This window comes from Triticum aestivum, chromosome 6B (genome assembly GCF_018294505.1).
Source record: "Triticum aestivum cultivar Chinese Spring chromosome 6B, IWGSC CS RefSeq v2.1, whole genome shotgun sequence".
NCBI classification, from domain to species: Eukaryota; Viridiplantae; Streptophyta; class Magnoliopsida; order Poales; family Poaceae; genus Triticum; species Triticum aestivum.
This window is the reverse complement of record NC_057810.1, coordinates 656,322,884-656,337,154: the sequence shown is the minus strand read 5'-3', so window position 1 is coordinate 656,337,154 and position 14,271 is coordinate 656,322,884. Positions and strand designations below refer to the sequence as shown.

Below are 14,271 nucleotides of genomic sequence, written 5' to 3'. Positions count from 1 at the left end.
AAGAAATAACTACAATTTGTCTAGAAACTTTGGTCAAAATTAGTTTGCGACCAAACAGGGCTTAGATGCAAAAAAAAAAAAGTATTCCTTCATTCCTTGCATCGCATTCAAGACAAGATCGGAGTGGCTAAAGAAATCAACCGAAGAAAAAAAACGGAGCTTTCTGATCCACCTCAACCAGGCATGCACTTCAATCACATATATATATATATATATATATATATATACTAGCAATGTGCCTGTGCGTTGCAACGGATCCAAAGTAGAATAATACATGTTCACAAACTTGAAAGAAAAACACTCTAGTAAGGAATGAGGTGAGGGAGGGATGTGGTTGGTTTCAAGATAGTAAGGGGTTTTCTGCAAATTGGAGCAGAGAAGTGGGGCCTTGTTGCAAAAATGCCACAGCTTACCTCACAATCATTAGATGCAGATCTGATGGTTAGAAATGACGGATGGCAGACACACCATCATCATCAACTGAGTCTTTTATAGGAGTAGAGATATTTACACATGAAAATTTATACTCCCATGGACAATACACAGTTTTAAGAGAAAAGCACATTATCATACCCTATATCTATTTTCTATTCAAAATGAAAACAAAAACTCTATCTACTCTCCTCTAAGTACAAACATAGGAACAAATAAACAGAACTGTATGCTTCACTAAAGGAGTCTGGGAATGATAGGCGACAACTTGTCACTTTTAAGCACATTGCCCTTCAGGTGGAATGGGCGAAATCCGGGATGGTATGCCACGGCAACCGACTGAAGTACTGAACCACCATCACTTCCCACCTCCTAATCTGCTAACTCAAAGCGCTCTGGCGACTGTTTGGAAAAGAGATGCTCGGTCTTCCAAGCAACCAGGCATGCATGGCACAGCACCAGAGTGGTCTCAAAACCAAAAGCTGTCGCCATCGTTAACCCACTGCACGAATTGCTCGGGTAGCTTCTGAGCCTGGACCCCCGCGACTTGGTTTTCCTGAAAAGATTTGGATAAGGTGATCGGTTTTATTCATAGACACAAATACAATGTCAATGACGCATATCTGTGTAGCCTGCCATTGTAAATCAACACACTAGTACTTTCCAAATTAATCTAAAACAAACTCCAACACATTCAGAAGCAAAAAACAAGAACAAAATGCAAATCTGAGTGTGGAGATCCGAGGGAGGGAATTTATGCTCACCATAGTTTCAGGAATTATGTCACTAATGACATTCTCGGTTGAAAGGTGAGCATCTGGTGTGCTAACTGCAAGCGACCTGTTCAAGCACGGTTTAGCAAGATACGGTGAGAAGAATATTGTTTTGTCGGTATCTTTAGAGAGCAGTAAAGCAATGAGCGGGCTGGAAGAAATTGGATGAACAACAAAAGCTAACAAAAATATTTCTAATTGGCTTCGCTGTCGATATGATTTGACCAAATGGTACCACGTAAGATCATGCTGATTTTGTTCAATAATACTAGATGGTTATGTCATTGCCAGAGCAGAACGACTTCATACTGATATGGAACTATTGTATCTAATAGTGCAATGATGGTCATGTGATTGCCAGAGCAAGAAGAAAATGATCGTAGTACAATGAATCAATGATTCCTTCAATTTCATTTTTGTTGTTCCCTTTATGTTCACAAACAGAAGTACATGCAGCAAATGAGCACAATTTAATGTTATTACTAGGATATTTAGTCAAGTTAAAGGGTCGATGTTAAGCATACATGGGAGAGACAATTACAAAATATAAACACAACGCAAAATAAGACCTTTCATCACTTGAATTGCCTGAATTTGAAAGCCATTCAAGATCCAGGAAGTTTGAATCGCCCGAATTGCAAGGGTCAAGTTGACTGCTTGGGACATCATGTATATGATCATGAGGCAGTGTGGGGGTGTATCTGCAGTAGGTTTTAGAGACGAATAAAGCTGTCAAATATAAAGGATGAACCTGCAGTTATTTGGAGCAACACAGTTTTACCTTCTAGTGAACTATCGTACTAGCAACCAAAAATAAAACCAAATGTATAAAGCCTGAATTAACACAAACTGACCTTGAATTTGACATTTTACTTTCAATGGGTGACGTAATCTCATTTTCATACACCAAATCAGACTCCATTTTTGAAGGTTGCAACTCAGTACTGACATCAGGTTGCGCTGCAGTCAACAATTCATTATGGCAGCCACTACAGCCAGATATAGATGTGTTGCTTACAGAAAGGATGCTGCCATCTGAATTCACTCTTTTGATACTGTCACTGTGACATCAAACAAATAGTCAATGACAAGGTCTTTGCTGATTTACATAACACATGTTTCATACAAACTAAAACTTGAACGATCTTCAATTGTAACAACTGGGAAAGCTACCCATAGTAAATTGGCTAAAAGATCCTCATGGTGCTCATTAGTGTAAACAGAATCTTAGTGTTCCTTTGCATCATTGAAAATTTGAAAATGTGCACATAATTCAGTGTCACCATTATTTTGTTGATGCTGTATGGTGCATTACATATTAAGTGCATCCTTTTCTGGGCTAAAAATCTAGCATTCCTGGCAGTGTTATGCTATTGTACAACACACAATTGTGTTTTAGGATCATATGATACAGTCCTGGTATTTAGTTTTTTAAGACTGGAGTGTCTTGCGCTAGTTCGAATATATGATTTCCCATAAAAGAAATTTCAGGCTGTGCTTAATTTGTAACATTTTCTTATTGGATGGAGTATGTCAAATTACTCCAGATGTGAAAGGCGGACTCGTGTAGGGATTGTCCATCACACAGAAAATTTTCATTTATAGTTTTATACAACAATTCTTTGGATTGCATACATGTGAAACATTGCACATATTATCCTATATACCTAAGAGAGTGATCCCCACTAGTAATTATCTCAAAATGCGTGCTTCCACATCATCAAAATTGTTGTAGCCATTAAATTTACTAGCTTGATCCACTAGCAGCCGTCCAATCTACGCATGAGAATCTCTACCATGCAACATGCATTAGTGCGTTCTAAGTGGGTTTTAAATCAAATTGCATTTAATTGTGGCATGCACAACTTTTCATGTTAAGATTTAGTTTTTTACTTATGTAGAAATTTCTCACATGATTTAAATCGTAAGGGCTGAATTGGTATTCTACACAATATTTAGAAACTGCTCCCTCCATAAACAAATATAAGACATTCTAACTCTTTTCTGATTCGGATGTATATACATGCATTTTAGTGTATTTGTTCACTCATTTCAGTCAGTATGTAGTCCATATTGAAATATCTAAAACATCTTATATTTGTTTACGGGGGAGTATATATACAGTTCCACAACAATGTGCGGGGTATCGTCTAGTTATTACTCCCTCTGTCTTTGAACTACAAAAACATCTTACATTATGGGGCAGGGGTAGTATATGATAGTGTAAGGTGGATAAGCAGTAAATAGGTGTCTCGTGTTTACCTTGTATGCCCAAAAGATCCATTGTTATGTTCCTCAGAAGATGATTCTAGCTCCCAGAGTGCAGGACTTCCCTGCTTTGGTTGGAAGTACCCCAAAAATCTATAAAAATAAAACAGACTTGACGTGAGTCGACACTTCAGTTAAACAACTTGTTACTGCATGCTGAAAATGGATTCTCAGTAAAACGTACAAGTTTATAGCTGCCTGTTTGTTAGCATCTATACAGGCGTTGCTGTAGTGCCGTTGTAGTGTCCTGAAGAACTCTTGTGATCGTATAAAAAGCTTCAAGTGTCCTCTCTTCGCAGAGAAGATCTTCAAGAAATACCACATCAAAGAAAATTAGAGCAGTATTGTACAACCAAACATGAAATCAAAATGCAAAATAAGTTGACAAGAAGCAGAACAAATACATTTCCACTCGAAAATTGATAATTTGCTAGTAAAACTGAATGAAGATCCATACTAAATCAAAAACATGTTTTTATTAGTATGGACATCTCAATAAAGTAATAAACAGAATGGTACAATCTTAGTATCTTGTGGTATTCCCCTTCTCGTATAGCGTTATGTTCAGTACCATGATCAATTAGTCATTGTTAAAGTTCAGAGGCCAGCTACACATCTAGAAACCATAGGAAAGACATATGATTATCATTCAACTTTTGGTTACAGTTCATATACATGACAGTTTTATAGTTGGCTTTATAGTTCTCCTAGAAGTTGCTATTATGTGTAACTGCTTATACCTGGCAGCTTGGGAGACACTACATGATGCAAACAACTGCAGAGAGAGCCAAGTTGTCTTCATATGCCCAGATGGTACTTGCTATTGAAAGAAAGAGTTGCAACTTGAAACTGTAAACTAAAAAGGACTTGACCCCCTCCCTACCATTACAAGAAAAGAATATACCACCAAATGGTGGGTTTCTTTCAAATACCTTATTATGAGCAGCCGACCCGCTATACTGTACGGCAAGTGTGTCACCCATCCTCTCATAAAAGTGCATCAAATGATGAGCCGCGGGAGCACCTAAACCAAGTTCTGGGGATTCTACACAACCAAGTGCATGCAGCTGATGTCCAAGAGCAGCTAAACCATAGGCATATTGTGCAACATTTGTACGATCCAAGCAGTCTATACAATTTGTCCGTAAGACACCTTTCTGGAAGATTGGTGGTTTTAGTTGGGGCAGTTCACTGGTTTCAGCTTTGTCTTCCGTGGTTCCATTGCCAGAGGAGTCAGAACTGCCCGAGATATCTTCTTGGGATATGTCACTGTTGCTGTTTTCATCACAAAAATATAGATCGTGACTGTGCCTATAAAGAACAAACAGAAATAGGAGATTAGATGCATAATGAAGAGCACTGGCACTTCTTGAAACAGAAGAGCACAATAGAAATCAAATTATGTATCAAACAAACCATATTGGGGAAATAGTAATAAAGACCAACTCACAATAGAGCAGGCCAGTGAGGAGCAGTCTCAGACCCTGTAGGTGGTGCAACTTGACAATAGAAGAACTCGGTCAACGTCAGAGCACGAAATGCCACTTTCAGAAGAACATCAAGTACATTTGTAGGTTCTCTGAAACAGAATTACTTCATTAATGCATGCTAGAGGCTACTGACATATTGAAATAAAATATGATAAATATAACAACAAATACCCTTGAGAGTTTTTATGCAGATCCCAATGTAAGAACCGCAGCTGGTTCTCCTCTGAAAACAATTTATTTATGATCCGTATTGCCTTATCAAATTCTCGACGAAGCATGGATTCCCGTCTTTCACGCGTCTTACATTATAGAACAGGGTAAATTAGCACTTATGTGTTAGCGTATCCAAAGATGTTGCTACTCCAGAATAAGATGGTGCAACTCACCTTAATCAAGTTGAAGATAATTATAGGGTTGCCATATCTCCCCCTAAGATTTTCAAAATGAAGCTTGGTAGCTTCATAATTTTTGTCCTTCTCATGCACTGACAAAATGAGAAATATTTATTTTTAAATGTTTTAATGATCCCACATACACCATAGAGAAGTTTAGGAGCTTACATATGATATCAGGTTTTATGTTCAATTTTGATGTATCCTGTGACCAGAATAGTGGGATCGAACCCCTGTTCTGCACAACAGAACTTACTTCTGTAGGCATAGGCACAGCTTCATACACAATTTGCTCAGTCTCAACATCATTCGCTACTCTTCCCTTCTCATTTACTCCCCTCTTTAAATATCTATACAACATCCATTAAAGCACTTCAATCCAAACATCATGCCAAACTAACAAAGAAATATTTAACGAATGTCTAAAATGAGCAAACCTGGTGCCAGCATAATGCCTTGAGCGCCTAGCAATGAGTGTGAACATAACGTCCTTCCCAGATATTGCAAATTTGTCCTAATAACATGGCATAAAAATTGAAAGTTCAGGGGCAAAATTTATTAATCTAAGACCAGCACTGCGCAATTGTGTTATGTAGTTATATATCAAACTGAGGAAAAAAAAGACTGGATCAAGATTGGTATTATAGAGATAAAATGAAGAACTATGTGATTATGTTAAACAGGGCAAAAATGAAGAAAGAAAGTGGGGGTTTGGATAGCAGATTTCTGTCAAATATTAGTAAGCTGAAAAAAATTAAATCCAGTCAAAGTTACTCCTAATGCCTCCATTTCAGAAAAACGAAAAATTATCTTAGAAAACTATGTACATCTGTGGGCATTATATAGCAATTTAAAGGCAACTTTCTTTGGCACGTACCTGCTTAAAAAAACCATAGACTAATGCAACAGTCCACAAAGTACTTCGTAGACAATTGCGTATTTGTCGAGTAAGAAACTCATTCCACACAAATGTTGACTCATATAGTGACCACCCTTCTTGTGGATCACTTAAATTCTTCTGAAGACCTCTCATGATAGGGTATGAGTAACTGAAAAAGAAGTCCTTCCTAAGATCAAGTGTGTTCAAAATCTTCTTGTATCTGTGGAGTTATAGAAAGGGTGAGCTTGCTACTAGGAAATGAAATAATTAGTAATGGAATATTCGAATTCATGTTTCGGTTCTTAAAAATAAAATCAATATTGTACTTTGTGAGCTGTTGGTCTCTAGGAAGTACAAAAGGAGCCTGATAATTTAAGGAAACTGTTGGTAACATGGATCCACTACATAGTGATGCATTTGAGACGCATAAGATTCCTCCGCACAACAGTGGAAGCTTATGAAGATTTGAATAACAGTGCAATACTATACAAACTTAAGATATTTCAACGAAAAGTTAAGTACAGTCAACTTTTTTTAGGGGTTTGAGTACAATCAACTAATAAAGTTCATAATAGACAAAAAAATTGGTAATATTCATTCATATACTTTCTTTCATCAACAATAATTCTGCTCCATCAATCTAACAAATTCAGTGTGATAAAAAAACATTTTCAAGTAAAGAGAATGCACAAACCTGTTCTCATCCCTGGGATTCAGAAAACTGGATCGAGATTTAGAATTTGCTAACTCAATCATTGAAGTCTTAGTCACCTGATACACTGGATGATCAAATATCTCCCCAATTTTTCTCTGTTCGGTAATAATTAACATATAAAATGGCCCAAGGAACTTAATGAAACCTGGAGAAAAAGATTACTGTAAAATACAAATCAATTCAAATAATTTATTCTGGGTTTGCAAACAACGAGAGAATGTCTTACCAATTATGCCATAAAACTTTGTCACAAATTTAACCCCACCAGTTGACCTGTGATCTTCATCAAGACCACTTACCAGTTCAAGATACTCAGCTTGTGTATATACAGTAGAACACTCTTCTATGTCAAGCTCTGATGTTTCCGATCTATCGATTTTGAGTAGCCTCCATACTGTTTTGTCAGCATTAGTTCCAAAAATATAAAATCTCTGCAAAGCAAAGTAAAAACATACTCAGCTCAATTTTGGTTGGAAGAATGAAATCGTGAACCAGGAAATTGATCAACTTCTCATACGTCCTAACTATTCAAGCATTGAGCTACAAACACAGTGAAAAACAAATTGATCCTATGAATTGTTGAACTAGGAAGTTTCACCGGCCAGCAGGACCTTGCGGTTCTATTTACGTGTGAATGGAATCATAAATGCTTGTCACCATTTTGGATGCTGGCGATCTAACAGAGTTGCTACCCGCTAGCAATCAAACTATAACAGTATGGAGAAGACCCGCCTCCAAAAAGAAACAATATCGACAAGACAAACAACGGTGGGGGAGGGCCCCACCTGAATTACTTATTAAAGACAACAACATATTCAAACCTGGGGATTGGCGGGTCTATAAAGTTGCCTTTCATCTAAAAAAGCAACAACGTACAGGTGGCAGGATTTTACCACCCCATGCTAGGCGTGGAAGGAGGGGTGGGGAGTACGCAATGGGGGAAGGGGGCGGGAGAAGCTTAATCTCTCGCTTTTCAAAATCAGCGCACTAGAACAGGATCTCCATAAAGCCGACACAGGAGGAGGCGGGGCCAGAGTTCTGCACGCTCAAGAATCATGCCTATAACCTGGGGACTGGGGGAGGCACGCACATCCGAAAACCAGCCTGTCCATTATTTTTCAGGTAACCCGCAGCAAGAGGAGGATGAATGTGTTTCGAAGGACGTAGTTAAAACAGCCCAACTGCTGAGCATAGAAGTTGCAGGTTTGCAGCCGTCTTCAAGCGTGGAAGACGGCCACAGGGGGCACGCCCACAGGTCATGACCATAGGAGGCGCGGGAGTATAGGACGTGAACAATGTCTTCATCGGCAGCAGAGAAAAGAGGGGCAGGAAAGTTTGAAGATGCTTCCTCAAAACTATCTCAAACACATCAAGCCCGTGAATTCCTGTAGTTAGAAAACCATCTCGATTCTCAAGCAAAGAGCTCTATGTTTTTCCTCTCCTGAGTAACCACAAATAGAAACCCATAATCCCTTGAGACGTAGAGGGACCTCCCAACTCCCCTCTCACACACATTACAAATATCTTGCGAAAACCATTTCGAGAATCATGGACCCTTTCCACACAAGGAACTAGCATGCCAGGATTACTCCGCCAGAGGGAGAAGAAATCTAACTAAACTACAGCAGCCGCGGGCATGCAAGCACCATAGTTTGGCATCAAAGCAACGGCATGAATTGGTCTCGGAAGATGGAAATCTCCCCATAATCCAGGCAGCTAGAACTACTAGACCAAACAACCTGAGAGCCTCTACTAACCGCGGAAATCTCGGGCCTCACCCAAATCAAACGATCTGGAGGCCCGCATCGCTCCCCTAACCACACGACGGCAGCGGCAGCGGCAGCAGCAGCAAAGCACGGCGTGGGCAAGCGCACTGGTAGCAGGAAGCGAGGCGGAGGGAGGGGGGGGGGGGGGGCATACCGACGCGCTCTCGTAGAGCTCGAAGCTCTGCAGGCAGGCCGGCTCGGCCTCCTGCGCCGCGGCCGCAGCAGCCGCCATGTGCGCCCGGCCGGATCAACCGCCTGGGCCGCCGCCTCAGACCCCGACCCCGCGCGCAACGGGACCGCCGCCGCGCCCGCCCCCACCGAACCCTAAATCCCCGGCCGGCAGCTTGAGGTAGAGCATTCCCCGCCGGAGCGCGCCCGGCGAATCAGAGCAGCCCCCGCCGAGCCCTTCTCCCCGCGCGGAGCCGGAGCCGCGGACCGGGAGAGGCTTCTGGAGCAGGAGGGGGTGGGAGGGGGAGGAGATTTGGTGGACGGGGGAGGGATTGTTGGCTGGCAGCGATGAAATCGTGAGTTGGCGGAGGCGGAGGAGGAGGAGGAGGCGATGGTGTGGCGGAATACAGCTTGCTACGGGAATTTGTTTTCTCCGTTTCCCCGTTCGGGACGTAACACCGGGTTGTGTGTGAGGCTACCCTGATGGAATATTCGTGATACATACTAGCCTATACCCTCTTTTTTTTGGCAAAATTATTACTAACAAAATCCTAGTCATGTGCTGAATAAGTAAAAAGTTATAAGTATATCAAAATGTGTCTTCTGGTAGTGTTTATAGGTTTTATTTCGCCGCGTGACACCTAGCCCCGCATTAACGCGGAGGTTTTGTTGAGGAAAGGGGTGATGTCTTTCTATTTTGCGCATTATACGTGTTTGAATCGTCTATTATCGTGAAAGAGAGAGCTAGAGAGGGAGAGAGGGGTTGGATTTGAAACTTTCAAGTGTGAAATGGTTTGTAAAAGTAGTGTGTTTGATGACAATTTTATAGCATTTCACTTCTAACCGATAGGTAGAGAATATGTCGACTTAATAGAGAGGCACAATAACAATGCTAAAAGGGCAAAGAATTTGACGATGTGAAACAAATAAATGATTTTGTAAACCAATGAAACTATATACATGGGAGAAAGTGGATCTCGGCGAGAAAATGGGTGGGTTTTATTTGGGCAAGTCACCTAACAACATTATTGACTTCGGTGATCTAATGAGGAAAGAAATAATATATTTCTAAGTTATAAGTTTTGCGTGATTGAGTTGTCCAGTAACATGAGAGACTGAAATTTTGAAGTTGAACCTTTTTACTAAGATGGTTATGAAGTAGCATGTTCGATGTTAGTTTTATAGCATGCTACGTCTAACCGAGAGCTAGGGAATTTGATGGCGTAATGAAGAGACACAAGGAAAATAGAAGGTTAAATGTTGTCTTCGGTTCGACAAAAATAAGATATATTCAAAGGAAACAACAGAGTTGAAGTACGGAACTCGGGTTGTGATTTCCCGCGTAAAAGAAAACCCCTAGACTATGTATGAAAAATTTGTCGTTGTCTTCTTTTGAAAACTCGACAAAAACTGCTTTCATATTGTACGACAAAGTCGAAGTACGGAACTCGGGTTGTGGTTTCCCGCGTAAAAGGAAAACCCTAGACTATGTATGAAAACTTTGTCGTTGTCTTCTTTTGAAAATACGACAAAAACTCACTTTCATAATGTACGATAAAGTCGAAGTACGGAACTTGAGTTGTGGTTTTCCACGTAAAGGAAAACCCTAGACTATGTACGAAAGTGTTGTCATTATCTTCTTTTGAAAATACGACAAAAAATCACTTTCATAATGTACACAAAGTCGAAGTACGGAACTCGGGTCGTGGTTTCCCACGTAAAAGGAAAACCCTAGACTATGTACGAAATTTTGTCGTTGCTTTCGTTTGAAAATACGACAAAAACTCACTTTCATAATGTACGACAAAGTCGAAGTACGGAACTTGGGTTGTGGTTTCCCACGTAAAAGGAAAACCCTAGATTATGTATGAAAATTTTGTCGTTATCTTCTTTTGAAAATACGACAAAAACTCACTTTCACAATGTACACAAAGTCGAAGTACGGAACTCGGGTTGTGGTTTCCCGCATAAAAGGAAAACCCTAGACATTGTATGAAAATTTTGTCGTTGCCTTCTTCTGAAAATACGACAAAAAAACTCATTTTCACAATGTACAACAAAATTGAAGTACGAAACTCAAGTTGTGGTTTCCTGTGTAAAACAAAAACCCTAGACTATGTATGAAAATTTTGTCTTTGTATTCTTTTGAAAATATGACAAAAAACTCACTTTCATAATATACGACAAAGTCGAAGTACGGAACGTAGGTTGTGGTTTCCCACGTAAAGGAAAAACCCTAGACTATGTATTAAAATGTTTCATTGTATTCTTTTGAAAATATGACAAAAAACTCACGTTCATAATGCACGACAAAATCGAAGTACGGAACACAGGTTGTGGTTTCCCGCGTAAAAGGAAAACTCTAGACTATGTATGCAAATTTTGTCGTTGTTTTCTTTTGAAAATATGACAAAAACTCATTTTTATAATGTACAACAAAGATGACGCAAGTGACTAAATCGTAAAACTAAATTTAGCTTTTAACGCAAAAGACAATAACAATAACACTATTATGTAAGAATTCATCCACTCTGCTGGACGTCAACGCGTTCTGGTGGGGACCAGGCACGGCGGCCTCCAGAGCCACTCGTTCACCGCCTTATCTGTTTTATGGGCAGTCGTCTTCTACCTCTCTCCACAGCACGAGCTCTTCACCGTCCTCCATAGCAGCGCAGCACCAGCTCCCCACTGTCTTCCACAGCAGCAGCTCCCTGCCATCCTCCACAATACTAGCTCCGACCACCCACTTTGAGGTCGCGTCAGCACGGCGTCGCTGTTGCAACTCTGCTGCAGGCGCCCGCGTAGCAGCCGTGGATGGAGGAGCTTCTCGATCCCTCTGCAGCAGTCACAGCGGTCGGCGACTTGGCGTCACGCATCTCACCAGCGGCCTTGTAGCAACATCATTTGCTAGTGACGGCAGCGGCTGCAATCCACCCGTCATTGTCGCGCCCTTTGTTGCAGCACCCCGTCGCCGCCGCGCTGCGATGAAGCTCCGCCGCACCGGCGGTGCCGCTCCGGTGAAGCTTCGCCGGCGGCCATCGAGTGCTGCAATGGAGCTTTCGACGGGGACAATTGATGATGCGATGTAGCACCGCCCGCGCGATGGTGCGTTGCAATGAAGCTTCACCAACGGCGGCGGGTGTTGTGCGGCGGCGGCGGGTGTTGTGCTGCAGTGGCGTCGCGTCGGTGTGTCGCTGCAGTGGAACATCGCTGGCGATCGTCAGGTGCTGCAATGGAGCACCATTGCGCCATCGTTGATGCTGCAGTCACTAGTACAGAACCGACCTTTAGCGCCGGTTCGTGACGGGCTTTAGTGCCGGTTCTCCAACCGGCACTAAAGAGTGGGGACTAAAGGTCCCCTCCCTTTAGTACCGGTTCGTCATGAACCGGCGCTAAAGTGCCACCACGTGGCACGAGCCAAGCCCGTTTGCGTGTATGGCATTAGTACCGGTTGGTAACACCAACCGGTACTAAATGTTTGGGTGATTTTTTTTAATTTTTCTTTAATTTTGTGTTTTCAATTTAATTTAGTGATTGTTTACATTATAATGATTAGGTGAAAGTACCGCGGATTAGTTTTGACTGGATGGATATCTCTAGCTAGCTAGCTAGCAAAGTGATCAAGTATATGCCATATCCATATTATACTTGATCAACTACAGTGATCTGCGGTTTCTTTCATTAAATGATATAATAATTAACTAGCTGATCACCACCAGCACTAGCTACTAGCTTAAAGAAGAAACATTCACTTGTACCAGAAGCAAAAATATCATCGAGTTCAACATGATTGTTATGATATTATAAGCGTTCATATGTAACACCACAAAAGCAAATCACTTAAGTTCATAACGAAAAATACGGACATGAAAGAACAAGTACTAATTAAGAGCAGCATGAAGAACTAGCTAAATCACTCCTGCTAGCTACTCTCTCTCTGGTAAAATAGCATAGAACATGTATAGCTCTCCTGATTGATCATACTGGAGCATGCCGATGAACCTGTTTCCTAATCGTGGGTTGTGCTTCTCATTGCTGCCCCCTAGTACTTCTCTGTGATCATTAACAACTTTCCTCCAATCTTTCATTATTAAGCATTCATCGCTTCTAGAAATCCTGAATGCATTCATGTGCAATGCAGGATATCTTGGCCGTAAGCTAATAATTGACATCTGACCTTTAGTCTCGATCCCCTGAGGCACAACTGTCATCGGGAGTCCCTGTTGAAGAACATCGTATAGTACTTAATTAATATACTTAGGAATGAAAGTTTAGCAAAAAAAATTATGTATGCAAAATATGCACTGAGGATAAATAGTAAATATCTTACCATCATTCCTAAATAGATGTGACCGTAGTTCAATACCATCACTATTGGTCGCACGTTTTGAGTACTAACATTTCTAAGTGCAGGAAGAAAATTTATCTTGACAGTATGAAGATCCTCAAGCCATGAAACATAATGACTTATCTCCTCGCAGTTTAGTTCAGCTCCGGGACAGTAGTAGGTCCTGTCTACCAAGCGCCAGACATGTTTGGTTAAATTAAGATAAGCTGTCAATAGAAATTGGTTGTCAGTTATTTTTGAATAAGCAATATCAAAGACAAATATATAGTTGAGAAGAACTCACATAATGGTAGAACTGGAGGCGTCTGCACATCGACCCATATGTCTTTATTACCTTCAATATCATCTTCCGGATGAATATCAAAGGTGATAATCATACCAGGCTCAAATGCATAAGCCTTGCATAGTGCTTGCCAAGTTTTGCATTCAAAATAGGTGTACGTGTGTGCATTGTATATTTTGACGTTGAAAATATAACCATCATGCTCAGTTTTCAGGTAAGCTCTCTTTACCTCCATAGTTTCCATATCTTTGAAACCTATCTTATCCAAGACAAAAATTCTTGCATGGCAGGGGATGCGCTAGTAAAATAGTGAAAATTAAAAATTATAAGTCAGGCAAATAAAGCATATATAAGCCATGCTTAATTACGAAAACAGACTTGTCGTTGTGACTTACTGTATCGAATTCGAAAGTCTCATCCAGCTTGATGCTGAATCGCCTACCATCAACAAGGAAATTTCTGTCGCACTGGCCGCGCTGGTCTTCACAGTATTCGCACATAATGAATTTTTTTCCGTCGTTAGACAACATTTCCTATGTTCATATTAGGCGAAACATTAAACACTTACTAATTCAATTAATTCAACTACTTCTATTAATTCAACTAAGCATTTAGTAAAAATAAACTAGTTATATTAATTCAACTAGTTCAACTAAGCATTTACTAAAAATAAACTAGTTCTATATATTAATTCAACTAGTTCAACTAAGCATTTACTAAAAATAAACTAGTTATATTAATTCAACTAGTTCAACT

General features: G+C 40.5%; 1 protein-coding gene across 2 annotated transcripts; it reads right to left on the bottom strand.

Moving 5' to 3' along the window:
* Positions 1-473: 473 nt before the first annotated feature.
* LOC123138553 (phosphoinositide phosphatase SAC2) lies at positions 474-9,302 on the bottom strand. Of its 2 annotated transcripts, none has more exons than XM_044558532.1 (16): positions 8,871-9,302; positions 7,177-7,381; positions 6,930-7,095; positions 6,233-6,455; positions 5,793-5,869; positions 5,524-5,705; positions 5,350-5,447; positions 5,135-5,262; positions 4,957-5,052; positions 4,406-4,784; positions 3,658-3,779; positions 3,468-3,566; positions 2,060-2,266; positions 1,775-1,906; positions 1,197-1,272; positions 474-988 (listed from the first exon to the last, which is right to left on the bottom strand). In XM_044558532.1, the coding sequence occupies exons 1-16, from the start codon at positions 8,946-8,948 to the stop codon at positions 902-904; spliced, it is 2,355 nt and encodes a 784-aa protein (XP_044414467.1). In that variant the 5' UTR covers positions 8,949-9,302; the 3' UTR covers positions 474-901. The 2 variants fall into 2 exon arrangements, with proteins under 2 accessions (XP_044414467.1, XP_044414466.1); XM_044558531.1 differs by having other exon boundaries at positions 4,924-5,052; positions 8,871-9,300.
* Positions 9,303-14,271: the final 4,969 nt, after the last annotated feature.